The 26,687-nt window shown below is 65.4% G+C and overlaps 2 protein-coding genes across 6 annotated transcripts; one reads left to right on the top strand and one right to left on the bottom strand.

Moving 5' to 3' along the window:
- The first annotated feature begins 2,265 nt into the window (after nt 1-2,265).
- PHLDA2 (pleckstrin homology like domain family A member 2) lies at nt 2,266-3,467 on the top strand. Its single transcript, XM_086383786.1, has 2 exons — nt 2,266-2,912; nt 3,175-3,467. The coding sequence occupies exon 1, from the start codon at nt 2,266-2,268 to the stop codon at nt 2,899-2,901; it is 636 nt and encodes a 211-aa protein (XP_086239912.1). The 3' UTR covers nt 2,902-2,912; nt 3,175-3,467.
- A 1,987-nt stretch (nt 3,468-5,454) lies between these two features.
- SLC67A1 (solute carrier family 67 member 1) lies at nt 5,455-26,687 on the bottom strand. 5 transcript variants are annotated; one of them, XM_086383782.1, is made up of 11 exons: nt 26,559-26,687; nt 24,169-24,337; nt 22,252-22,349; nt 21,214-21,374; nt 20,708-20,840; nt 13,902-14,020; nt 13,447-13,554; nt 12,274-12,374; nt 7,966-8,067; nt 7,645-7,765; nt 5,455-5,685 (listed from the first exon to the last, which is right to left on the bottom strand). In XM_086383782.1, exons 2-11 carry the CDS (start codon nt 24,310-24,312, stop codon nt 5,498-5,500), a joined length of 1,275 nt encoding a protein of 424 aa, XP_086239908.1. In that variant the 5' UTR covers nt 24,313-24,337; nt 26,559-26,687; the 3' UTR covers nt 5,455-5,497. The 5 variants fall into 5 exon arrangements, with proteins under 5 accessions (XP_086239908.1, XP_086239907.1, XP_086239906.1 ...); XM_086383781.1 differs by lacking the exon at nt 26,559-26,687 and adding an exon at nt 25,206-25,341; XM_086383780.1 differs by lacking the exon at nt 22,252-22,349 and having other exon boundaries at nt 26,559-26,677.

The following is a 26,687-nucleotide window of genomic DNA, read 5'->3' as shown; positions in this document are numbered from 1 at the left end:
GGGGGTCCCAGGCCCCCCACCTCTGGCTGGTGGGGGTGCAGCTGCCTGGTGGGGGGTAGAGAGGGCGGCGGTGGGCTCCCACCCCATGACCTGCCCTCCCAGCTCCCGTGGACCCACCTTCAGGACACCACCCCCAGGCCGCTGGTCACCGGCTGGCCCTGAGGGTACCTGCCCAGTGGGGATGGAGAAGAGTGCCAGGTGGGCCTGCTGATCACTGCCCACCTGGCCTCACCTGGACTGCAAGTCCTCCACACCCTTCCTGCCTCTCTCAGCTCGTCCTCTCCAGGGCTTCCGCTCTACGTCTGAGAAAAGGGGCACGAAGAATGCCCCCCAGGACCTGGCTCAGCTGGCTCCTCAGGAAGCCCTCTCTGGCACCCTGTCCCCGCCAGGGAGACTGCCAAGCCGTCCTCTCGGCCCCACGACCCCCAGCACCCTCCCCACGCCGAGTGCTCCCCAGGCAGGCGGGGTTCCTTCCTTCTCCTCCAGGCTCCATCACCAGCCAGGCCTGCAGGTACCCAGTAGATGCTCAAGCAATGCTGAGTGTCTGTGGTGTGCCTCACCCTGACTGAGCTGCCACTGCCTGGCACCTGTGTCAGGGTAACGGCCAGAGGGCCTCAGAGGGGTCCAGGCAGGGTGCCAGGCACCCAGCCAGCTCACAGTGGCTCCCTAGAGGCAGTGGTGGAGAGCTCGGCCCTGGTCTGCCTCCCTGCGTCCCCCAAAAGCCCAGGACACAGAACCTGGGGAAGGAGGGTCAGCAGTCTCACCATTACCAGCTCTGCTGGGATGCTCTCAGCGATGGGGAGCTCACCCCTTACATCTCTGCCCTGTGCTGCCTTGAGGGGAGCTGTGTCTCCCAACTCCCCACCCACCCCGTGCTTGCTTCATCCTCGGCCTGCTCCCCTGCTCAGCGAGCCTGCCAATTCCTGCTTCCCCGTGCTGCCCGCAGGCTGACCAGCCGGCCTTGTGCTTGCTCTCTGCTCCCTTCCACAGGCCAGAGTCCTGGGCCCAACTCCACCTCTCAGCTGCCCCCCTTCCACACCCCTGTCCATCCACTCAAGCCTGGCCCGAGCTGCCCATCTGAGCCAGCCAGTGGCGCCCCTTATTCCTCACGGTGACCCTGCAGGGCCCGGGCTGGGACCAGGAGGCAGGGCCAGGGCAGGTGGCAGAGGGCCGGCTGGCTCAGGGCGGGCCTGCACCCAGGAGGTCCCACCTGTGGCTTCATGCTCCACCTTCGCTGCCTTGGGTATTAATCCTTTTTGAACCAGAGTACCTGCGTTTCCACTTTGCACCAGGAGGTGGGGTGGCTGTCACACCCAGCAGGACTCAGCTCACCTTGCTCCCTTCGCTTTGCAGTACCTGCCCAGGTCATAGCCAGGTAGGCTGTTTTGAAAGTGGGGGCCCTGGAACAGGTGGGGCCCCCACAGATCAGATCCCCTCTGTCGGCTGGACCCCCACCCCTGGGAACCCGGCAGGAGCTAGCAATCACTTCCTGCTCCTGTTAAACCCTTTAAAGGACGACGGTGAATAAGGAGACTAGTCCGGCTGGCAGGCCATGACTCCACGGCCCCCACGCCAGCCCAGGCCGACCCCCTCCCCGGGCAGGCACCAACCCCTTTCCCACTCCCTAGGCTCCCAGGCCCCCCTGGCAGGTCCCCATGTGTCCCCCCTCCCCCGACAGTGGAGAGGCCTGGAGGGTCCGGGAGGAGGGCTGACCCAGGAAGGGAGCTGGAGCAGCCTCACCTGCCCTCACGCTTACTGGACACTACGGGGAGCTGTTCTAGCACTTTCCGTGGGTTGCCAAATCTAACAAGTGGCGGTTGTCTCTTAACAGGAGTGAAAACTGAAGCTCTCGACACCTGCTCTCCTGCCGGCCCGAACCGAGGAGGAGAGGGCCGGAGGGCGGCAAGGTGGGAGATCAGGCCGGCTGGGGCAGAGCCCCTAGAGGGTCTCCCCAGGAGGGACCCCCGGACGTGGGAGGAACGGGGCGACCGCTGCCTCTGCCCCACAAGCCCTGCGCTGGGTGTCAGGACACCTGGAAGGTGGGGGTCTGGGCCCCGCCATCACCCCTCTCCAGGCCGGCCTGGGCCGCGGGCGCTTGCCCGGGTCTCCCGAGCAGTGAGTCACAGCGGGCAGGGCCGGCGTCCGGGGCGGGGTGAGGACCGTGAGTCGCCCCACGGGGCTGGGGGTGGGGGTTGGAGCGCCGGGAAATCAAGGGAGGGGGGTGCGCAGGCTGCAGACACGTGCACTGGGTGGCCCGGGGCGAGGATGCTGTGTGCAGCCCCCGGGCGACCGCGGCGGGCAGGGAGGGGGAGGACGACGGGGGGCGGGGCCGGGGGCGTACCCGGGGCGGGGGGGGCGGAGCGCGCCAGGCGCGGCCACTATAAAGGCGGCTCCCACGCCGCCGGAGCGCATCACTCGCACTGCCATCCATCGCTCGAGCGTCGTCTCCCTCCAACCGTCAAGCTGGCGAACATGAGGAGCCCGGGAGAGGTGCTGAGAGAGGGCGAGCTGGAGAAGCGAAGTGACAGCCTGCTCCAGGTGTGGAAGAAGAAGCGCGGCGTGCTCACCACCGACCGCCTGAGGCTGTTCCCCACCGGCCCCGGCGCACGCCCCAAGGAGCTGCGTTTCCACTCCATCCTCAAGGTGGACTGCGTGGAGCGCACCGGCAAGTACGTCTACTTCACCATCGTCACCACCGACCGCAAGGAGATCGACTTCCGCTGCGCGGGCGAGAGCTACTGGAACGCGTCCATCACGCTGGCGCTCATCGACTTTCAGAACCGCCGCGCCATGCAGGACTTCCGCAGCCGCCGCGAGCGCGCCGCGGCCGCCGCGGCTGCCGCGGCCGCCGCGGCCGCCGCGGAGCAGGAGCCCGAGGCCGGGCCGGGCGGCCAGCCCTAAGTCCCACGGCGGTGAGTGCCGGCAGCCCGCTCCCCCGCGGCACGCGGTGGTGGGGGAGGACGATTTCGATCTCTGACGTCGGGTGGAGGTCCTGCCCCGTCTAGGTGTAGAGAGGGGACTGGGTGCCGCGCCATCGCGGCGCGCCTCGGGCGCGCGGCAGGAGATGTCGCTTTCACCTTCGGTGTAGGGGCCTCGGGAGACCAACAGGCTGGACCCTGGCTGGCTCAGCCCCCGGGCTCGGGCACAGCTCCCTGAATCCTTCTCTCTCCACAGAATCATGCCAGCTGCACCATCGGGAGCCCAGAAGTTGTCCGGGGAGACAGGAGCCCCGACAGCACCCAATTGCTGACCAGGGCAAGGATACAGCCCGGTGCTACTCTACTTCACACACAATGACCTTTCCGTGCTGATTCACTGAGCCTCCAGAGTCCGCTGTGCGGGCAAGCTACATAATTAGCTACCTATGTATTTATTTCGATGGTGCCTGTTGATCCAAACCATCTGTCTTAACGTTTGTACTCCACCACCATTCCAATAAAGCACTCGGTTCATTCTCTTTTCTATCAGCCAGTGTGTGATGCTCTGAGCTTTCTGTGGGAGGGGAGTCGGTGGTCCCTTCAGTGGGTGGTGTTGGGGGGAGCAACCACCCCAGGTGTCGGAAGGGCAAGGAAACGTGCTTTGAGTGCTCACCGTCATCTCCCAGACCCTGGTCACCCTCTCCCAAGGTGGGGGAGTGCTCCCTGGGGGCCCTGGCTCACTCCGGGTGTGAATGGGGAGGCTGGGACCCTGCTTGCCGACCAACTGGCCCTGTGTGGCCCTCGTGCCTCCCCATCCAAGCGGCTCTTGCATGCCTGACCTCACCTGCCCCCTCCAGCCCCGTCTTGCTCATGTGCCCATCCCTGAAAGGAAGCCCTCAGGCCTCTGACTGCCCACCTGCTGCTCTCCTCTTAACCCTACCCCGGGCTGGACCAGCTGTCAGGCCCTGCTGGCCCGTACCTGACACGTTGGGCCAGCGAGGCGGCCAGTGCTTCTGGGCAAATGGGAGAGTGGTCTGCGCCCTGGGCAGGAGGCTGAGGCCTCCAAGGGGCCCGGGACGTGTCATCAGGAGGGAGGTCTGAGATCTCTGACCAGTGGGCAGCTTCCGCCCTTCTAACTCTGGAAGTGGGGTGTCCAGGGTTGCCCCCCAAGCCTTGGGATGGGGAGGGGACATGTGTCCCTCCACCTAGAAGTTCTGTTGGTGATGGAGAAGCCAGGGATGGAAGAACGAGACGGGACTCCGATCCTGGCCTGGCCAGGGCACCTTCACGTCGCCTTTGGGGCTGGAGGGAGCCAGGTGTGGGGCTGGGAGATGCCGAGGTGGGGGCAGTGAAGGGCCCCAGTTGGGCCTTAATGTCGGTCTTACCCTGGACTGGGGTGGGGGCCACCATCACAGGCCTCCTGACTCCCTGGGTTGCTGGGGTCAGGCTTGGCGGGGGTGTAGTCCTGCTGGGAGGCTGGGTGCTGGGTCCAGAGAAGAAACCATTCCTGCGATGAATGTTTTCCTCCACAACAACACTGTGAGGCCCCAGGGCAAATGGGAGGGGGCTCCTCCAGAGAGGAGAGGCCAGCTCCAGGGCCCCCACTGACCTAGGGCCACCTCCATCCTGCGCCACACTGGAGACCTCTCCCGCCAGAGCCTCTGGTGGATGACGCAAGTCAGCGAGCGAGGCCCCGGTGCCTCGCCAGTTCCTGGTGGGGCTCACGGGGGGCGGGGTCTGACCTGAGCTCTGGGGCTGGGAGAGTGTATGTGTGCTTGTGTGTGTGTGTGTGTGTGCGCGTGCGTGTATGTATGTGTGTGTGTGTGAGAGTGAGAGCGTGCACAAATGTGGATCTCGCTCTCGGAGGCTCCTCCAGGAAGGGCCATGGAATATTCCAAGTTTAATAGCTTTTGTTAAAAGTAGCCTGTGGGGGAAGGGTGGCCTTCCTGGTCTCAAGGGCGTCTGCAGACACCCGACAAGGTTGTCCTCTCCACGCTGGTTCTTGGCGCGGCAGGCCTCTGTGTCTGCTGCCCTTTGCCATGGGACTTGGGCTGGAGGTGGGGGGCGGCGGAGGAACAGCTCCCCGGTTCTCAAGCCTGGAGGCCTGGCTCTCTACCTGTTGGGTTCCCCAACATGAAATGAGGGTTCTCTTCTTCGAACTCTCCCCAAGTCTCAAACGCCTGACCTTTTAAAACAACCCTGTCCTCGTTCCGTTCACCAGTGGAAGCAATTTCAAGGGCTATGGAGGGTGTGCAGGCAGAGTGTGCTTGGCAAGGGGTCGGCACTGGGGCTGCGGGTGAGCAGAGAGCTCCATCTCTAGGGACGCGGGCAGAGTCGTCTGGACGGCAGCAGGAAGGACTCCTTGCTGGCCTGGGTGGTGGACTCCAGGGCCAGGACCCACCTCACGCTGGGATGCTCTTGGGGCCCAGCTGCAGGCCCTCTCCTCCAGGAAGCCCTCCAGCCTCCAAAGCGGCACCCCACCCCCTCCCTAGACCCCCTGTCCAGCAGGCAGGAGCCTGCAGAAACCAGGCTGCGAGAGGTCCCGAGGGAGTTTATTGCCAGTCTGCCTGGGGCCAAGGTCATTGGGCTTTGCCCATCTTCCGGGGCACAGGCTGCCTCCAGAGGACCAGGAAGACGATGAAGTTGACGGCGAACTGCACGTGGCCGAAGACAGGGACGCCGAAGCCGCGGTACAGGAGGCCGCCCAGGGTGGGCCCCAGGGTCCGCGTCAGTGGCTGCACAGAGGCGCAGAGGCCCAGCATGGTTCCTGAGGCGGGGGAGGGTGGGTCAAGCCTGGCCTGGCCAGTCCCTGAGCATCACTGCCCCAGTGGCCCGAGTCCTGGACACGGCCCAGGTCTCCCTGTCCCCCCGTCCCCAGCTCCGCACCCCAGCTCGCTCCACCTGGCCTGCCTGCCGGTCTGCTCCCTGCAGGCCATGCGTGGGGAGCACTGCGGCCTCCGGATGTGGTGCCTCTGCCCTGCTCCAGAAAGCGCCCAAGCACAGGAGGAGCCTGGGAGCAGGGCCCCAGGTCGTGAGCCAGGCGCCACCCCTTCCAGTCTGCCAGGGACACAGCACCCCAGCCCAGCCCGGCCCAGATCGGGGAGGCCCCCATGTGGGGGCTGGGCTGGGGTGTAATGTGGGCCACGATACACTCCAGGTCACCCCCATGACCTTTACTGCCCTGGAGTGGACTGGAGGGAACACCCTCACAGGGCGGGGGGGGGGGAGGTTCAGGTGCTCAAAGGGCGCCCCCTTCTTTGCAGTTGTTCCCCAGGCTCACCTAGCTGCCTGCACCCCTTCTACCTGACCCCCCTATCTCTACCCTCCCCTTGTAATCTGTGCCCTATGCGGGCCACCAAGCAACGTGTGCCCACAGGTCCAGGCTGCCGGGTCCTCAGAGGCTCCTCTCTGGCGCTGGAAAGCCCCGCCCGCCCGTGGACCAGGTGGGCGTGGCCTGGCGAGGCCCCGCCCAGGCTCAGGGCCCGCGTAGGGGGAATTTCAGAGCAGCCCCTCCCACCGCCCACAGGCCCCGCAAACACCAGGGAGCAATTACCGCCCCCTCTGCCCTCTCCAGTTCCCAGGCTGGCGCTGGGAACCAGCTCTGGCTCCTTCCGAGCTAAGAGGTGGTGCCCCTGGCAGCTGGGCCCGCTGCTCTTGCTTCTTTGCAGGCCCTGCCCTCATCTCTCCAGGTCTTCCCCTCCTTCCTCCTCCTGGCCTCTGGGCAGAGCCGGCTCACTGCCTCCAGGAAGCCCTCCAGGACCAGTCTAGCCTCCCAAGACCACAAAGTCACAGATCTGGGGGGCCCTGGGGGTTTCCAAGGCAGCCCTGAGGAGACGCCTTGTCCGGCAGCCTCCCCACTGTCAGCGGGGACTCTGAATCTGTCTGCCCCTCCTGGACACGCAGGTGGATGGACAGAGGGTCAGCTGGGGCCCTGAGCTCTCTGGCCCTGCTGCTGTGGAGGCCTTTGACTGCAGCCAGCCCACAGGAGCCCCTGGCCTTGACCAGCCCTATGCACAGGGCAGTGTGGGGCTAGAGCCTGGGGAGCATCAGGTCCAGGGACCACCCCCCAAGTCCGGATTGGAAATTCCCCGGCCTCCAGAAGGAAGGCGGGCTGCAGAGTGGGATGCGGGGGTGTGTCTGGGGGGTGTCTGAGCCCCACTGGGAGGCCCAGGGGCTTCTTAGACTGAGGCTGCTGTGAGCCTTCGGTCACTGGTCCCTCGGGAGGCACCTGAGCCTGTGCCGGCAGGGACCGGGAGGTGTCCCCACGCTGACCCCACCCTCTCTGGCCTCCTGCCATTCTCTGTGCCTGGCCCTCTTCCTAACCAGCCTCCGCAGCAGCCTTTCTGAGCCTCACCCCACACCCTGGCTCAGCTGGGGCCGGCCTGGGATGCCATCTTTCCTCCCCTTCCTAGTGAAACCCTGTGCATACTTCAACCAAATCAGATGCCACCTCCAGGAAGCCCTCCTCCCTTCCCCCAGGCTGGCCTGGGGCTGATCAGCAGGGCCTGGTGCAGGGCCTGGTGCAGGATTCTCACCTGAACCCTCTTGAGGGCCGCCACCCCGACCCTGCCCACTCAGACCCCTGGCCACCCATCCTACCCAGTGCCCACTGGGTCCCAACCCAGGGCAGCTGCTTGGCCCCAAACTGCTCATCAAGCTCCCCAGAGAGCAGCGCCGGGGAGCCCCCCAGGGCCTGCCCTTCACCCGGCCCGGGGACCTCACTCACCTGTGTCTGAGGTCGAGACGGCCTTGGTCAGCATGCTGTCGGTGACCACGTTGAGGGCACACATGCTGAAGACCAGGCCGGGCATCAGGAGGCAGAAGTGGAAGACGTTGGCCATCAGTGCCTGGCGGGAGGCAGGTGGAAGCTGTGGTGACTGCAGGGGTCGCCCACCCCTGAGGTCCCTCTGCGGTGGTCCTGGGTGGGAGTTGGGGGCAAGAGAGCCTCGGGGCTCAAGTGCAGACTGGGCACCTGAGGAGGGTCAGTGGAGAGGGCCTGGGACCCTGCTCTTTTCAGGGATAGTGGGATGGAGGGGGGGTCTCTCACCATAGCCAGTCCCACCACGCTGAAGACCAGCACGCTGGCCCGGAGCAGGTCTCCCTCGGAGAAGTGGCTGCTCAGCCACCCAATGACCAGGCCCTGGATGACCTGGGTGAGGGCGAGAGAGTGGAGGTGGGCACAGCCGGGCCTGGGAGGGCGTCTGGGCTGTGGCTGACTTGGGGGCCTCCCCTGCTGCCCACGACCCCTGGGCCCCTGACACCAGCCCCAGCAGCGACAAGGCACAGGGCAGAGGGTCGAGCCTGCAACTCCCATGATGGCCCCAAGGTTCTGGGGAGACAAGGCCTGCAGCCTGGGGGTCTCACACACGTGCACACACATGCATGCACACACATGCACCCACCCATGCACATACATGTTTCACATCCAGAAATAATTGCATCTCTGCTGTTTCAGGTGTGATGAAAGTGAAAGTGTTAGTCGCTCAGTCGTGTCCGACTCTGCAACCCCATGGACTGTAGCCTGCCCCAGGCTCCTCTGTCCATGGGATTTTCCAGGCAAGAATGCTGGAGTGGGTTGCCGTTTCCTTCTCTAGGGGATCTGCCGGATCCAGGAATCGAACCTGGGCCTCCTGCATCGCAGGCAGATTCTTTCCCATCTGAACCACCAGGGAAACCCTGAAAGGGCTGGTTAACTCCTGACAGGGATGGGGAGGCCGCGACTACAGGGCGAAAAGCTCACAGTGTGGCCCTGAGCCCAGCCCTGGGGCCCTGGGGAACCCCCTCCCATGTGCCCTGGCCCACCACCACACTCCTCGGTTCCCTCTCGGCTATCTGGTCTGAGAGCTGGGAGCTGCCACAAATGGGGAGGCTAGGGCACGCAGGGGCTGGGGGTGGAAGGGGCTGGACTGGGACGTGAGCCCAGGGCCCTGGTGGCCGTGTGGGGTCCTCCAGCAGCTGGCCCTTCCGAGGCCTGGCCCTGGAAGGCAAGCGCCTCGGCCACCACCTACTGGGGCCAGGGTCCGGGCCAGCGGGCCACTACTCCCACGGTGACCGGATAAACTGAGGCCCGGGGTCCCAGAGTGGGGTGGGGTGGAGCCCAGGCTGGTGGGCTTGTCCTGAGCCTGGGCAGGAGAGGAAAGGGCCACAGGCTCCCCGAGAGACCCCCCACTGTTGCTCAGCTCTCCACCTCCAGCTTTGTCCTCCTTGTCCTGCCCCCCACTGCCCCCCACCAGCTCAGCCCCAGGGTCAGCCAGCCAGGGGCTGGGTTCAGCTCCCCTTCCTGCCCTCAGCTCCTCCCCATGGGGGTGGGAGGAAAAGCCCAGAGCGGGGACACCCTTGACACCTGGGATGTGACTCAGAGGACAAGCCCAGCCCACAGACCGTTCCCAGGCCGGGGTGAGGCTCCCTAGCTGGTCCGTGCCTCTTCCACCAGGCAGGCAGGAAGTGCCCAGGGGAACCGTGAGGCTGGAGCAGCGCCCACTGGAGCTGGGGGTCAGTGTCCCGGGCTGGGCTGTGTGACCCGGGGTGGGGGCGGGTCCAGCCCCATGGACCAGGAGGGAGCCCTCTCCTTGCTGCCTGCCTGGCATCATGAAACCGTCTCAAACCACAACCAAGGGTGTCCTTAAAAAAAAAAAATCCCACTTTCACGCTTGCTTATCTTCATTTTGTTTGTTTAAAGGGAAGATCTACTTGACAAGTTTCTTTCAGTACTTGACACCCCAGAGGAAACCAACAAACCAGGAGAGATTGAAATCTGTCTCCACTTTTCATACAGATCCCGAGACCAGGACCCTGATGCGCTGGGAGTCAGCTCTCCCTTTTCCCATTAACTTAAAAAAAGCCTAAGCTTTCCTGCCGTCCAGGTTATTACCTGAAACCAGAGTTAGTGAACTAGTAACTAGAGTTAGTCAGAAACTTCACTTTCTCCCAACCCTCCCACATGGAGACCCTGTCCGCTCACCCAGCCCACTCCCTGCCGCCCTGGCCCGCGTGGCCACCACCTCCCCCAAGGTCACACGGGCACAGGCACACAGTTGCCCCTGCCCACCCCTGCTCTAACACAGCCTAGGGGCGGGGGCAGCCAGCTGGTAAGACCACACCCGGCCTCCACAAGGCCCCACCCACAGCGAGTACATTAGTAAATCCAGGTCCTTCTTGGCTTTGCAGCCTACCCCCCATGCAGGCCTTCAGAGCACAGTCCTCTCCCCTCCGGCCGTCCGAGCCGCCCCAGGGCCTTTGCACCTGCAGCCCCTCCCTGCGTGAGGCTCTCTCCCTCCGGGCCTCTCCCTGGGCCGGGGGAGAGCCCCCAGCTGGCTGGCCGTCCCACCGAAACAGCAATCTCTGCCTTGACAAGGGCCCTGATTCTCCTGGGTTTTGTCTCCCCTGACCCACCAGACGCCTAGGTGGTGGGGGCTTGTCTCTGTTCCCCCTGCAGGACACAAGCTCCATCCCTGCAGTGGCCTAAGGGCTCAGTGGGGGGGCCCCCCCAGGAGGGACAGAGGGCTGCAAGTGCCCCCCAGGGGAGGAGAGTGAGTGCCATCCCTTCCACGTTAGGACCACATGGGCTGTCCTCATTGAGATCCCAACCCCAAGGATCCCCACACACAGGGAGCTGGGAGACGCAGTGAGCCCCTTGGGTGGGGCAGGAAGAGCTTTGCCAGGGCAGCTTCAGCAGCTGCGGGTTCCCCTCCCCAGACCCCCGGTGACCAGCCCTACCCTGGATGGGATGGAGGTGACAGAGGCCCTCTCTACAGACATAGCTCAGGGCCTCAGCTGCCCCTACCTTCGCCTGTGGGACTGAAGGCCTGAGGCCCGGCACCCAGCCGCTCTGCAGGCTCCCCCTCCCCAGCCCCCTCTTCCTGGTGGGCCTGGGGGAGGGTCCCCAGGTCGCACCCAGGTTCCCCCACGCCCACCTGTCCACCCCATCATTACAGGCACCGGAGCCCCGGGCCCATCACGGCAGACCCACCCTTACCCTGCACCAGGCCTGAGGCTATCAAGGTCTGTCCCTGGGGGTCTCAAGTGGTCTGCCGACTTCAGCCAGGGCCTGGCCTTGGTCTCCTGGCCTCAGGGAGCCCAGGACGAGCTCAGGCCCCTGGAAGGCTGGGAGCAGCTCTTTATTTTACTTGTTTAAGATATATATATATATATATATATATATATAAGTTTTTAATTATTCATTTATTTTTGGCTGCAACACACACATGCGGGATCTCAGCTCCCGCACCCAAGGATCCAACCTGTGCCCCCTAGAGTGCAAGCCTGGGGTCCTAACCACTGGACCGTCAGGGACGTCCCGGGAGGGGCCGGTTAGAACAAGGCTCCACGGCCCCCAGTTCAGAGCATCCGTGTTATTGTTGTTTTATGTTTATCTATTTTCCCCCACCAGCCTGGCACTTCCCAGTCCACGCAGCTAGGCCCACGGCGGGGTGGGGGCCAGCCCCTCCCCGGAACGGCTATTTCAGTCCGGGGTCCAGCCCAGCCCCGGGCCCAGAGGCTAGGGCGGCAGATGGCCTGGAGGTGCGGGACTGCCACCCGCTTCCGGAGAGGTTCAGCGCTCCCTCCGCTGCCCGCCAGATCCCAGAATAGCCCCTCCCGCGCGCCGGCTGTCAGGCAGACGTCCCGGGGGGCGGCAGGCACGTCGCCACCTGTCCCCGCCACGGTCGCACCGCCGGTGGGCAGGCGCGAGGCACACAGAGCCCAGCCGTTCTCCTGGTCATGCGCCCCCCACGGGGGTCCACTCCCCACCCCCAGCTGGCCTGGCACCACTGGTACCCAGGTGGACGCGGGGAGGGCCATGGGCCTCTGACGTGTTTCCTGAAGGGAGGTTGAGGGCTCGCCAGCCCCCAGTGCGGATGAAGCTCCCCCCTCCCCTCTCAGATGGGACCCCCCGGGCAGATGGACGGGCAGAGAGTTCGCGTGCGTGTGTGCTAAAGTCGCTTCAGTCGTGCCCGACTCTGTGCACTCTGGCCATAGCTGGTCAGGCTCCTCTGTTCATGAGATTTCCCAGGCAAGGATGCTGGAGTGGGTTGCCATGCCCTCCTCCAGGGGACCTGCCTGACCTAGAGATCAAACCTGCGTCTCCTACGCCTCCCACAATGGCAGGCGGGTTCTTTACTGCTAGCGCCATCTGCAAGGCTCGGGCAGACAGGGCACGCGGGTGCAGACGAAGCTGTGGGAACCGTGAGCAGGGAGAGAGGGGACGAGCCAGAAGCGAAGGTGGACGGGGCACCTGAAAGGTGGGCATGCAGGATGGCTCCCGTGCTGCTCAGAAACCGAGGGGCTGGTCTGTGAGGCCCTGGGACCCTGGCAGTGCCGGGAGCCCACCCACCCGGTGTGCCCGGCACCCACTCACCATCTGGAGGACCCCGAAGAAGGACATGAGGTAGCCGGCCTGGGCGGCCTCCAGCTGGAAGAAGTCCATGGAGATGATGGAGAACATGACCATGAAGAGCCCTGGGCGGGTGGGGGTCAGGGGTCAGGGGTCAGAGGTCAGGGCTGTGCAGCCACGCCTGTCTACCCCCATGACAGTTGGCCCGCCGGGGCACCAGGGGCCTGCCCGCGGTGACCAGCTCAGGAAGGACCGACGCGAGCCTTCCCCAAGGGCCTCCCTGGTGGGTCTGCCCCACGGGGCTGCCGTGGGCTGTGAGTGAGAAGGTGCCCGGAGTTGCCCTTGCCCGGGGTGGGCAGACCCCAAGGCTGTCTGGAGGGGTGAGGGGATGGGAGACCGGGGGGCCCGGGCATGCCCGGTGGGAGGGTTTGGCCCCAGAACTGAGGTCGATGACCTGGGTTCCCATTACTGTGCCCCCCTGAGCGTCCTGGGGCAGGTGAGCTGGGAGGGGCTCCCCCGATGGCAAGAGCAGAGCGTGTCTGCAGAGGAGGGGCTAACCTTTTAGCGCCCACGTGGGAACGCCTGAGCACCTGTGAGCGAGGCCTCAGTTGTTCTCTGCAAGGCTCCCTGGGTGGAGGACCCCCGACACAGGCTCGGAGGGGTTGCTCCTGGGCCTGATTGCTCAGGGGTGTCCCCAGGCCCCTGAGAAGGGATGCAGGGGTGGGCAGAATGCGTGTGTCCCCCTGCAGACCCACTGTCTTCTCTCGGACTGTCCCAAGAGGCCTCGGAAGCCACTGGGCAGGGCAGCGAGAGCTTTCGTGAAGCAGGGGTGACTGGGGCCTGAGGCGAGGGGGAGACCCTTGGTCTGTCCTCCTCCTGGCCCGGGCACCCAGGCCTGCACCAACCGGTGGGCTGCGTCCTCCCTGGGACGGATGTGGGCCTGGGGCCCAGGGGGCCTTGGAGCACGAGAGGCCGGGCAGAGGAAGGGCGGTGCTCCAGCCGCGGACCCCAGAACTCCCGGCCGCGGACCCCGGAACTCCCGGCCGCGGACCCCGGAACTCCCGGCGGCGGACCCCGGAACTCCCGGCCGCGGACCCCGGAACTCCCGGCCGCGGACCCCCGGGACTCCCGGCCGCGGACCCCGGAACTCCCGGCCGCGGACCCCGGAACTCCCGGCCACCCTGGCCCCGGACTCACCTATGGGGAGGCCGCAGATGACCTTGACCAGAAACACCGGCAGAACGCCTGGCTGCAGCAGCAGGCGGGTGATGGCCTTCAGATCAAACACGCTGGCCTTGGGTCTCCCTGGGGCAGGCGGAGGGGCCGTCAGCCCACCGGACAGCGGCTGAATGTCCCCGGCCCTGCGGGCCCATTGCCCGGGGCACAGCCCCTGCCGCCACGGCTGCTCTGGCTCGCCGTGGTCTTGGCAAAGTGTCCCTGAAGGGAGGGCTGGGCTGGGGGAGCGCGGGCCCCAGGTCCAGGGTGCTGGCTGCTGGGGGCGGAGGGCTCACGCCTCACACTGGCTGCATCCCCAGGGGGCATACCTGGGGGCTGTAACTGGCCAGGCGCGTCTGGTAGGGACGCCCCGCTGGGACACGCCTTGTGTGCACCTGGACCAGTGTACCTCCTGGGGCTTACCTGGCAGGGCTCACCTGGCAGTGTGGTCTGGGCGTGGGCGCTGGCCCCCTTGGTGCTGGCTGGGATGCAGGTGACACTGAGGAGGGCTCCCAGGAGGGTGACCACGAAGGCCACAATGACCGGACACTGAATCCTGGGGGCGGCGCGAGTGGTCACAGGGGGCTCAGGCCCCAGGCCCCGCGGGCCCCCCGCCCCATCAGCCGCACTGGGGCTCGGACAGCTTGTTCTCAGCTCTCGCCCCACCCCTCCCACCTCCCCCGGCTTCGGTCTGGAGGCGGGACACGGGACCCTCAGGGCGCATTCATTAGGGGATGGGTGAAGGAACAGACCCTTCCATCCCTGGGGGTCTCTGAGGGTGGGCGGCCGTGGGGGTGGGATGCTGAGCCCCAGAGGGGTGGGGGCAGGGGCCTGGAGTGGGCAGCCACAGTCCTGGGGATGCACGGCTCCCAGCCTGTTGAAGGGTGAGAAGGCTCCCAAAGGACAGGGTTGCTGTGAGCCCTGGGGGCCATGTTTGGGGAATGAAACCCAGCAAGGGGGATGCCCCCCAGACTCCCCTGGACATCCCTGGCAGCGCCAAGAGTCCCGCCCACCCTGGGGAGCAGGACACTGAGGCTCCTGAGGGAAAGACCCGGTCCCCAGAGCCCTCCGGCCTCCGCCTCGGCAGGACTGGAGGGGCTGCCCAGCATGGAGGCTGAGAAAGCGACTGTTGGTTGCCCTGGGTGACTCAGGAGAGGCGCGACACTGGCTCACGGTGAGTGGGGTGCCAGGTGGCACTGGGGCCGGGGCACCAGGAGCGGCTGGAGATACTAGCCCCGACGTGCCCAGTGGGCCAGGACCTGGCTTTGAGTCTCAGCCCCACGCGCCCACGTGGAAGGCCGTGGGACCCCCATGGGTCCATTTGTGTCTCGGGGGCCGTCAGCCCTCCCTGCTCTCCTGGGGCAGACAGGCCGGCATTTAGTGGGTCTCAGGAGGCCCCACTTCCAGGAGGGCGTTGGGCAGGCTGGGCCCACAGGGTGGGGGGCCTTTGGCCCCTAAAGACCCAGGACACAGCCCTTAGGGCGCCTGCCTACCTGCCTGCGCTCCCACCAAGGCTGTGACTCAGACTCTCCCCTCGGCTTTCACTTCTGAGGGTGTGCTTCCCCTCCGTGGGTCAGCGCAGGGACACTCCGCCTGTGACCCCCCCAGGGCCACACAGGCAGGCCTCTGCCTCCAGTACCAGCCAGGCCGTGCATGTCAGCCAGGAGCAAGGGCGCTGGGGCCTGGCCCTTCTGACTGTCCCCTTTTCCTCCTGAAGGCTAGAGGAGAGAAACAGGAGCTTCTTACTGAGCCAGGCTGCGTGGACCTCCAGGCCTGGGCATGGCAGAACACCCTGCCCCTCCACAGCAGAGAAAACTCCTACACATCCTGCAAGGGCCCTCTCTGTGAGGCCCTGCCCGCCTCCACAGCGGGTACCTTATCCTCTGAAAAGGGCTTGCTCTACTCCAGGGCCACTATCCGCCCCCCAGGGCAGGGGGGCCTGGGTGGGACCCTCCTCTGAGACCCCCATGGGCCAGACTGTGGACCAAACGGACGACAGCTGTCCTGGCCCAGACCCCATCAGTGTCCTGGGAGAGGCTCCCTGCGCCCTCAGACAGGGCAGCCACGAGCTGCCCCTGACTCTCCTCAGACTTCAGACAGAGGACTCTCCCGCCCCAACTTCAGCACAGGTGCCCACACGTGCCCACACGTACACATGCACAGCACCCCGCGGAGCCCCAGGGAGGACGGGGATCTCCTCCACGTGGGATCAAGGAAGCCCGTGGGGACTCCATACCAGAGAGGCTGGGCCCTGGCCACCCTCATTCCTGGGCTGGGACCTGCCGGGGCTCATACCGCTGGTCAGGGCTGCAGCGGGCCCTGAACCCCACCCCTCCCCACGGGCCCGTCTCTGGTCCCCCGGCCGACGCCACCACCCGGGATGTGGAACATTTGAGCTTTCTGGCTGCTCAGGCTCCGGACAAATGGGTGTGTCCATCGGCTGCCAGGTGGGAAGGGTCAGAGGACCCTGGACGCCCCTGGGAGAGATGTGGGTGGGTTTGGACCCCACAGCCCCCTCCCCAAGATGGCAGGGACACCCCAGCCCTGGTAGCCAGAGAGAAGGGCCTTTTCTTCAGGACTGTGGCCTCGGAGGCCCACACGTCACTGCTCTAGGCCTGCCCGGGCAAGGACAAAACCAGCTTTCTTTGCCAGAGGCCCCGGAAATGCGTGAGAGCAGAGGCGGCCACTTAGATGGTTATTTTGGGAGGCTAGTGACAAGCGAGGGGTGGGCAGTTGGGCGCCAGGCCCCTTCTCTGGGGGGTTCTCTCCTGTCCCGTGTGGGGTGGCCAGTGAACTGAAGGGGCATGGGGCTGCTGGCAGGCCCCGGGAAGGTGTGGGGGCCCCTACTGCCCGGGGAGCCTGGGGTGTCCTGCACGCGTAGCGCTCTCTGACTCCCCCGGGCAAGACGGCAGAAAGGCGAGTGGAGGACGGGGGAGCTGCCCATGGTGGGGCTTCTCAGTGGGGACCCCCTCCTGCCTCCTGCCTCCATTCGCCCCTGCTCTGTCGTCAGCACACCCCCCGAGTCTGCCTCCGGCCCGGGCACCTCTGGGGTGCAGCTCAGGCAGGTGGGGCTCTGGGCCGTCTGTCCCCTGGCTCATTGGACCGTTTTTATTTAATACAAACTAGGTGTGGGCCATGAGGCAGGCAGGTTCGTGCCTTTGTCCACTCACTCCCTCTTGCTTTCGGTCGGATGGGTTGACGGGAGACCGAACAGACAGACCCTAGAGACCCTCGAAGGCCCTGGGTCGGACTCAGGGCACCGAGTGCTCTGTCCCTTCTCGGTGGCTAGCTTGCTGGGTGACCACCTTTCCTCAGATGCCAGTGAGGGCTGGGCTCCCAGGGGCCACCCTCCCAGGCGCCTGCTTCCCGCCGGGGGATGCCTCTGGAACCGGCCACGGCTGGTCGCGGCTGCCACGGGCACTGGTCAAATGTCAGCAGCCACAAAAACACTGCCTTTCATCCTTATCTCAGGGCCTGGAATCTGCTGATCTGACCTTATCGGGCGGTGGGAGGCCTGTCCACCTGCTCACCTCGTGTGGGCTCTGCACACTCATCCTCTCTGCCCGACACCGTCCGACTCCCGCCCTGATCTGAGGTGACCACTCCTCGTGAGCTGGAGCTGCCCTCCCCATCAGCTCCAGGGCTCCCAGCGGGGGACCGCTCCCGCCAAGGCCCCCCTCAGGGCCTCCTGACCTGCGCACCCCAGTCCTGTCCCTCCTGGAGGGGCCTGGGGTCAGCTGGGCCCAGCTTCAGGTGGAGCCTGGCTATGAGGGGCCTCCTGGAGTCACCAGCCACCCGGTCTGAGCTTGGGGGGAGAAGCCCCCTGTCCTAGCTGAGCCCTGGCCACCGCACTGTGGGTGGAACTGTGTCTGACAATGGATGCCTTAAGGGCCACCCCTGACTCAGCCCCCCTCTGGCTTCAAGTGCCAGAAAACGGCCCTGAAGCCGTGTCCGGCCTAACCCTTCGTGGTCCAGCCTCTGTGCCCGCCAAGCCTCTGCCCAGGCAGGTCCCCAGACAAGCCCCCAGCTCCTTCCGCCTTTGCGCGGGCTTTCCCGGAGCCCTGTCCGGCCGACAGGTCTAAGCTGAGGTCCAGCCCCACTAATCTCAGCCATTAGCGCCCCCCGTGGACCCCCGAGGGCCTGACGCACCAGGGTCCACCTGCAGGGCCTGCACGACCCCCGGGTGGGGAGGCGACACGGCCTCGGCGAGTCCGGGCAGGAGGCAGCGGGGCAGGCAGCGTGCCTGCCCCGAGTCGCCTCAGAGCTGCTCAGGGCAGCCCCGGTGTCTGCTCATCAACCCGGGTTTTAACTGGGCTGGGAGCCTTCCATCAGCAGGGTGAGGGCTTCCTGTCCCCTCGTCCAGGGGCCAAGGTATGGTCCTGGGGGAGACCAGCCTTCCCAGGCCTCCAGATAAGGAGGGGGTCACACTGACCGAGTCACAGTGCCCCTTGGGCATGGCGTGGGACTGGGATCACTTAGCTCCCAGGAAGGCTGGCCAGGGACACTGAACCCAGCTTGGCCTGACCTCTAAGGTCTGTGGCTGGAGGCGCTCCCAGCCCCAGCTTGGATAAGTAGCATGCCCGGGTGGGTCACCTCCAGGGGGACAGAGCCCTTGGGTGCTGGCCTGCGGGCTCAGTGATATCTGTGACTGTGGGGCAGCCCCTTAGTGCCTAGAGGAGCAGGGGGTCCTGCAGAGACCCCCACGCTAAGTCTAGCTCGGGCCTGGGGTTGCACTCTCAGCAGCGCCTGACAGGTGGCCCCTGTTTCTCAAACGCCTGAGCTGATCCCCTGGACTCCCCTCTAACTTCGCCAGGATCCAGATGCGGTGGGCTAGGCAGGCTGGTGCTGCCCACCCTGGGGGCACGAGGCCCCCCTGGGGGAGCGGGTGGTGGAGGCCTCCCCAGGCTGCGAGGTGCCAGGCTGGGGGCTCAGAGTCACGGAGCTGCCCCTCACCTGCTGAGTGACTCAGGGCGCAGGTCTTGGTGCTCTGTGGTAGCCAGGCCTCCCAGCCCTGAGCTGCAGGCTGGGCCTAAACCAGTTATACCAGTACCTAGCCCAGGGCAGCAGCTGCCAAGGCCACTTCCTCCCTCCACCTGCTCCCTGGTGGTGGTGGGGGCTGGGGCACAGTTGGGGCCTTTAGGGGCCTTTAGGGCAGGGGAGGCTGGGATGGGCAGGCAGAAACAGCCAGGGAGACCTCACCCCCAGCTGCAGTTTCCATCAAGGGGAAGGAGGGGTGGGAACGCAGCCTCTGCATCCCGCCTGCCCTTGCCGTGGGCTGTGCCGGGAGGTAGAGCAGATTGAGCCTAGCAGAGAAGCTGGACAAGGAGACAGGGGGCCAGCCCCTGCTGTGGGGCGTCGGGGTCCCAGAGGACCCCCACTTCCCGGGGCCTTAAGGGGGTACTGGGAGCTCCACTGAGGGGGGCCTTACCTTCTGTGGGGCTCCGGTTTCCCCACCCATCAAAGAAAGAGCCTTAGACCTTGGGATGGAATTGGGAAGCTGATGGAATTGGGAAGCTAGTGGAATGCCCTGGAAGGTGAGGGAAGGGATGGGGTGAATTTGGGGGCTTCTAGGAGGAGGAGATCAGTCCTGGGTGTTCATTGGAAGGACTGATGCTGAAGCTGTAACTCCAATACTTTGACCACCTCATGTGAAGAGTTGACTCATTGGAAAAGACCCTGATGCTGGGAGGGATTGGGGGTAGGAGGAGAAGGGGATGACAGAGGATGAGATGGCTGGATGGCATCACCGACTCCATGGACATGAGTTTGAGTGAACTCCGGGAGTTGGTGATGGACAGGGAGGCCTGGCGTGCTGCGATTCATGAGGTCGCAAAGAGTTGGACACGATTGAGCGACTGAACTGACTGACTGAGGAGGGGGAGGGGAGTGAGTGGTCTTTCCTGGGTCAGCAGCTACGCTGGGGACAAGGGCAGGTAAGGACAGGAGGGATGAGGGGGCTGGCCCGAGGAGGCCTCTGGGTGTGTGTACTTCGCAAGGTGAGCAAACCTGCCCAGGGCCCAGGGAGGCAGGTGGCCGGGCTGGCCGGTGAAGCTCCGGTCCTGGTTCTGATCCTGACCCGCAGGGTCAGCAGGTGGGGCTGCCCCTGCTCCATCTGTCCTCACTCCCCAGGTGCTCCTTCTCACTCGCAGCCCCTGACCCTTTCTCGTCTCTCCCTGGGCACACAGAGGCCCTCTGTCTCATCCCGGGGCCCATCTACCGAACCAGGCTCCCACCCACGCTGAGCGGGGAGGGAGGCGGCCCGGTCCAGGGGGAGTCCGCAGTCGTGGGCAGTGGGTCCTGTCCTTGACCCTCAGGCCTGGATACCCCCCTGAATCCCATCTCTTCGGGTCCTCCAGGTGGCTTTTCTTAATTCCTGGCTTCTAACACGAAGTGCTGGGCCCCAGCCCTCCTCTGGAGCAGTTCCCAGGGCTTAGAAACCCCCCACTTGAGAGCACAGCCCCATTCTCCTCCCGCTCAGACCCCCCATCAGTCCACTCGGGAACTCCTTCATGCATCTACCAGGCACCAGACTTACCCTGGTGGGGACCCAACTCCCATGGGTAGCCAGGGTAGCAGGGACCTCAGCGAGGCCCATGGCTCCCCCAGGCCCAGCCCAAGCCCAGGCACGGCCTTGCATTCACACTTACACCCCAGCCACCAGCAAAACCAACCCAGATCCCGCCGCTGCCCTCTGCGTGCCACGGCCGCCCCTGGTCCAGCCGCGGTGCTCTCCCACATGGAGCAGTTCAGTCCCCACCTCTGGTTTCCCTGTTGTGGTCCCAGCCCGCACAGTCTCAACACAGCAGCCAGGTCACCCCAGGCCCCTGCTTCAGGGCTCCACGGCCTGACGCGCTGCCCACCCCTCCTCAGTCCACTCCAGCCTCACAGGCCTTCTCGCGTCCACATGTGAGGGCCTTTGCCTCCCTGGAGGTCCTCCCGCCTGACGTTTGAGGAATCCACGTGGTGTACGGCACTCGCTTGTCTAAGCCTTCAGACCCCGCCCACCGCATAGGCCACGCCCCTGGATGCCCACGCCCACCCGGAGGTTCCAGCTGGTTCCCCTCCTGTGGACTCACCAGGTCAGGGCGCTCATGGGGAAACCAAGGCCCCGAGAGGCGGCGGGGCCGGGCTGAGGGCCTGGGTGGTACAGAGCCGTCTCGTCCTTGCTCGTCCGACCTGGTACCCACACCCCGCCTGGCTGGCCAGCCCCAGCCCCGGCCGGGCCCGCGCCCCGGACACTCACCCGCACGAGCTGCTCAGGGTTCCACCGAGCAGGGAGCCGAAGATGAGACCAACGCCAAAGCACAGGCCCAGCCGGCCTAGGGCCGCGGGCCGCTCCTCAGGTGTGGACAGGTCTGCGATGACCATCTGGGCAGCTGGCGGGTGGGACGCAGGCTGAGCCACGCGGACCCCTCACGGAGCCCAGGCCACGCCTCCCCACTGCACCTGCTCCCCACAGGCCACGCCCCTCCACTCCTCCGACCTGCCCCCTCCCTGTCACCCCCCGCGTCACCAGCTGCACCCCAACTTGTCCCTAGGCCGCATGCTCCCCACCCCCTCTACTCAGCCCCGTGGAAGCACAACCCACCCCGTACATCACCCCTCCATCAGCGTCCAGGGCCCCTGAGGGTGGCGTCTGCCCCTCCCCTGGCTCGGGCCACGCCCACACCAAGCCCGCGCCCCGCCCCCTGCCCCCTCCATCCAGCCCTGGGCCCCGGCAACTGGGACATGTTGCCGAGGGCGCCCTACCTGGTAGCGTGTGCATGAGTGCACCCGGCAGGCGCGAGGCGAAGAGCAAGGCCACGCCGGGCAGGGCGCGGATGCAGGCAGCGGCTAGGAGCAGGTAGAGGGCGGACGAGGCCAGGAAGGACAGCGTGAAGGCTGCCCGCGCCCCGTGCTGGTCTGCGAACCTGGGGGGCCCACACCCATGACCCTCACCGGCAGGAGGCAGGGGTGCCCCCTTCTGCCCCACACCGGCCCCTTGGGAAGGCCGGGGAGCTGGGCCGCAGAAAGGTCCGGGTGCCGTGAGGGTGCGGGAGGGCCCGGGTCCCCGCCTCCCTCCTCGCAGGGCCTGTTTCTCCACCCTTCCAATGCGGCAGTCTTCAGTGACCTTGGGGAGTCTGACCCACTCGGTCACTCCCCCTCTTAGTGAATAACTTGTGGGATGCATGCTTTACAGAAAGCTCTTCCTGGGCGCAAGTGGGGAATGCCCCCCACCCCCAAGACCCCTGCTCTGTCCTGCGTTACCGGGTCTGGAGCCCCTTCTCTCCCACGGAGTGACTCTGAGATCTGACTCCTGCCACACTGATCTGTCCACGCCAGGGTTTGCAGGAGGGTGAGCCCAGCACCCCCAGAGCACTGAGGCTAGTGGGAGTCCCAGTTCCCAGAATTCTCTTTTCCAGAAAAGTTGCTGGTGGAACCCCCCAGCTCAGTAGGGCAGGGCATTTATAGCCACAAGAGCCTCACCAGTTACATCCTCTCTCCAGCCACAAACCAGAGTTAGTGGCGGTTCTGTGTCGGGACACCCTGGGAACAGCGGCTTAACCCAGCACTAAAGGGGCCAAGTCTGAGCAAGCTCCAGGAGATGGTGAAGGTCACAGAGTCAGATACGACTGAGCCACGGAACAACGAAGGGTCAAAGTTCATCCATGCCTCAGGGGCTGCCATCCCTCTAGTGGGGCCCAGTGTGAGGTCTGGGAACTTGGAGTCACCCAGGCCATGACCTCCCAAGGGCAGGCATGGGTCATCACGGGATGAGGGCCCCCAAACTTCCCCACCCCGCCATACCTGCCGAACACAGGCCCGCCCAGCAGCTGCAGCACACCAAACACAGTCTGCTGGTAGCCAAAGGCGACCGAGTCCAGGCCCAGCCTCCGAGAGAGGTACTGAAACATAGGAGGGGTCGGTGGGAGGGGCCTGGAAGGCCCCCAGCACCTGCGATCCGGAGTCCTTGGTGGGAAGGGGGAAGAAGGGTAGCTCTGAGCAGCGTGTGAGGTGATCAAGGGTCTGGCTCTGACCGCCCCATGAGGCATCTGGGGTGACCTGTGACCCTGGACTCAGCTGCTTATATCGTAGCGGGGAGCCTGACAGGGCCTCTGGGTCCAGGCTCCAGGGACTCAGAACTCGGTGAGGGCAGCTGCTGGCCCCCCTTCCCTTCTTCGGGATACACCTCGAGGGTGTGAGGCAGACCCCATCTTGCCCTGGCTCAGCACTCAGTGTCTAAAAGCCCTTGGACCTCAGCACACCTAGAACTGACTCCCGGTTTTCCTCTAAGACCAGCTCCTGCTGATGCTTCCACCCTTGCGGTGCCCGCAGCCCGTCCTGGCTTCAGCGCCTTCTCCCCTCCAGCACTGATCCCACGGCTGCCCCGGGGCCTTTGTACTGGCCAGCCCACTCCCATGTCTCCTTTAAGGCTTTGTACAGGGTCGCCTTCTTAGGGCAGCCCCGCTGGGCCCAAACCCGCCACGCTCCTCAGCAGCCCCAGGTCCCTCCTGCAGCACAGTCTAATGACACACTGTCACAGGTGTCACCTAGCTCAGGAGCACCAGCGCTGGGGTGCCTGTGGTCCAGTCCGCACTGTGCTCTGCGGTATTCTGAGCTCTGAGGACAGGCACTTGGGGTACCTGCGAGCATTTGTGGAGCAGACACATGCCCCCCGCCCCCGGGAGAGCCGGTGGGAGGGCAGGTGGCACTGGGAGCCCCGAGTTCTCAGGATTTCATGTTCCAGCAGCGGCTCTCTGAAGGGTAGCAGGGCACCTGCTCGGGCCCCTTGGCTGCTAAGGAGGGGATACAGGGCTTGGACCAGCCTGGTGGAGGTGAGCCGGGCTTGGGAGGCAGGGGAGCTGGGCTTGCTGTTTGGCCAGGGACCCCCGCCATGGCTGGACTTGTGACAAAGGCCATACCCGCTCCCACACAGATCCGCAGGCCCAGGCTGCTTATGAGAATCTCTTGGGGAACTTTTAAAAGTGGTCAGTGGCTAGGGCCACAGTCCCACCCAGACCAGGTAGACAAGGACCTCTGGAGCTCCAGTCTTCCAAAGTCCATTGGGAGCTGCTGCCCCAGGAGGGCGAGTCCCAGCAGGCCAGCTGCACACGGGGGTGTGGAATGAACAGACAGGAGTGCACGGGGGAGGGTGATGAGTGGGTGGGCACCAGTGAGCCATGGGGGCCACAGAAACCCAGGGGCTGCTGGGGGCCAGGCAGAGTCCAGACCAGGGCAGGCAGCAGACAACCAGCCGGATTGGTCCCGCCCTCACATCCTGGCTGGGGAGACGGAAGCGATCCAAGACCGTGACATACAGTGCGGGGTGTGGGCAAGCCTCAGGAGGCCGGACCAACCAGGACCGGAGGGGAAGTGACTCCGGGTACCTGGCGGGTGCTAGGGGGAGGGCCCCGCTGCGGGGGAGATCTGCGGAAGAGGGCTCAGCGGGACTAGGAAGTGAGACTAGGAAGTGAGCCGCATGGGTGTCAGGCTGGTGGGTGAAGAGGGCCACGGCCTCGAGCTGGGGCGGGAGCAACAGAGCCCAGGACTTGCTGATGGGGGGCCCAGAGACACAGTCCCGGGGTGCCTCAACTGGCTCAGCTCCAGTACGGGAAGGGGCCCCAGAGAGAGGAGCCTGGCAGCATCAGGCCGGACCATGGGCCCTGCCGGAGCCGGAAGGAAGGCGAGGGGGATGGGGCAGGCGGCCTGGGGAAGGGTACTCACGGGCATGATGGAGAACTGCATGAAGAGGCAGGTGAGCTCCAGGGCCGCCAGCACGTACGTGAGCAGCACGACCCCCGAGCGGCCCAGGGCGCCCATTCCGCTGGGGGCCTGGCCCTGGCCCCCGGGGGCCCCGACTTTCCGCATGCTGGGCAGGTGTTGCTGGAAGACCCTGCCGGGATAAGAACGGGAGGCTGCAGGAGCGGGCAGGGAGCAAAAGTCCTCCTGAGCTGGGCGAGGGTGCTGAGTCATGGGGCGGGAGGCGGGCGGCACCCAGAGGGCCCAGGGGAGAGGTCGGGGTGCTGGACTCTCAGCGGGGCTCTCCAGCCTCTTGCCGCCGAGTGACCTTGGGCCGGTCTTGCTCTCGGAGACCAAGTGTCCCTTCCCTCCTCGACGGCTGACTCTGGGGATCTGGGCACACGGCCACCATGGAACCAGAGATGCGAGCCTCCTGTCCAGCGTGGGCTGGGCTTAGGGCCTGACTTTGAGATGGAAACTGAGGCCAGAGTGGTCACTGACCGCAGCTGAGGTAGGTGACTCGTGTGTGTGTGAGTGTGTGTGTGAGTGTGTGTGTGTGTCGGGCAGGTCTTTAGGCCCCCAGGGCCCCGCTTCCAGCACCCCTGTGAAGCGCTTCTCAACCGACAGCCTACTTTGCCCAGCTCCTCCACCAGGCCAGAGGGCCTTCTGGAGCATCTGGGGGTGGGCTGGAGGGGCAGCTCAGCCTTCCAGGCCCTCCAGGCAGGGTAGCCAGGCCCTGTCTGCTCCCCACACCCCACCACCAGCTGTAGCCAGAGTCTGTGGTTCCATGGAGGCCTCCACCAAGTTTTGCCAAATGAACACCCAGCTGTACAGTTGGGCCCAAGGGTCGCCTTCAGAACCCAGACCCAGGGGTGGGGAGGGGGGTGACATCAAAGAAGGACCTGGGGCTGTGCCCAGACTTCCCATCCTGGGGTGGGGAACTTGCAGGGAGCAGCGGCAGAGGGTAAGAGCGGCCGGTCAGGGGCACCTGGCTGGCAGGGGTGCTGAAGGGAGCTTGGTACCTGCCTTCCCAGGGATCGGCCTGAGCTCCGTCCTGGCGAGGTGAGCCCTCGTGGGGTGAGCTCCGGCCTTCCTGCCCTTCCAGGGCTGGGCTCAGGCCCCGGCCCACTCAGGGTGCCCTGGGACACCGGCCCACTCAGGGTGCCCTGGGACAGCTACCCTCCCAGGGTAGTTCCCCGCCCCCGAGGCCAACCCGGACACCCCGCCCCCCGCCCGCGACCTCCGCGCTCTCATTGGCCGAGCCCGACACGCCCCCCGGCGGGCACCGCTCCGCCCCGTGGCCCTGGACCGGCCCTCTCCTGCTTTTTTCCCCCGGACTGCTGGGGGAGGCCGGAGCTCAGACCGCTGGAGCAGCTCTGGGTGTCCAGTCTGGGTTTTGGGTGGGCAAGATGGGGCGGAGGGAGGCAGGGCGGGCTGGGAAGGAGAGAGGTGCAAGGAGAGGAAGGGAGAGGGCAATGCCTGGCTTGCCCCCTGGGTGGGGTCTGCAGAAAGCCAGAGGCAGGCAGGGAGACAGATACCTCCTGGGAACTGCTCTTGGCCCCACGTCGCCCCGCAGTTACTGAGATGCTGGTTCTCTCCCCTTTCACACTGCGGCGCGCCCACCAGCTTGGTCAGGGCCATCAGACCCCCAAAGTATGCAGGTCCACCTGGCTTCAAGCTGTCCTTCCAAGGGACTAGCTCATGCCCCCTTGCAATCACCCAGAGCCCCTGCCGGAGCCCAGGGAAACACACAGACTCCCTCTCGGGTCACAGTTTCCCAAATAAATGAGCAGAGGTCCACACAGGACTCTGCCGCCCACGACCTGCCTGCAGCTCAGAGCCAGGCCAACGTCAAAATCCATGTCCCCTCCGCCATGCGTTACCCTCAGCTCAGGCAGCTCTCTAACTGCAGGGACCGGGAGCCTGAGACAGGTGGGGCAGGCAGCCCAGGAGCCTGCTGTGCCTGTGTGTGTGTGTGTGTGTGTGTGGGCTCTCAGTTCTGTTCTTGTGACCCCATGGACAGTAGCTTGCCAGGCTCCTCTGTCCATGGGATTCTCCAGGCATGAATACTGGAGCAGGTGGTGATCTTCCTGACCCAGGGATGGAACCCGCATCCCCTGTGTCTCCTGCAGGAGGGTTTTTTACCGCCGTACCACCCGGGAAGCCCTGGTGCCCAAGGAGACAGGCCGAAGTCCAGCAGTTACGCGTGGAGTTGGGGGAGACCCAGGGCCACTGCGAGGCCTTTCTGGGAGGGGCAAGAGGGCCCTCGGGCCTCAGGGCCAGTGGCTCATGCCCCTTCTCCCAGAGTGGGCCTGTGATGGCAACAGACTTGAGTCCAAAGGCAAGGGCTATGCAGGAAGGGGCTGCTTACTCACCTCTCCCTTCCTCCTGCGGCACACAGGACCCGCGGGTGGCACGGGGCTGGCTGGAGCAGCGGCAATCAGATCCGGCCTGAGTATTCATCACAACAGGCTCTGTGGGCAGGGAGCTTCCTGGTCTGGAGG

This window comes from Bos grunniens, chromosome 29 (assembly GCF_055505025.1).
Source record: "Bos grunniens cultivar Pamir isolate PY7600 chromosome 29, Bosgru_T2T1.0, whole genome shotgun sequence".
NCBI lineage: Eukaryota > Metazoa > Chordata > Mammalia > Artiodactyla > Bovidae > Bos > Bos grunniens.
The sequence above is the reverse complement of the archived record's forward strand: the minus strand, read 5'-3'. Positions and strand labels throughout refer to the sequence as shown.

Excerpts from the sequence above, each read along its gene's own strand:
- PHLDA2 (XM_086383786.1), top strand. The coding sequence starts at position 2,266 with ATGCTGTGTGCAGCCCCCGGGCGACCGCGGCGGGCAGGGAGGGGGAGG.
- SLC67A1 (XM_086383779.1), bottom strand. The coding sequence starts at position 24,417 with ATGACTCAGCACCCTCGCCCAGCTCAGGAGGACTTTTGCTCCCTGCCC. Across the intron at positions 21,375-22,251 it reads GGCGGGCCTGTGTTCGGCAG|GTTCGCAGACCAGCACGGGG; the intron begins GTATGGCGGGGT and ends TGGGCCCCCCAG. Across the intron at positions 20,841-21,213 it reads ACTCATGCACACGCTACCAG|CTGCCCAGATGGTCATCGCA; the intron begins GTAGGGCGCCCT and ends CCCACCCGCCAG.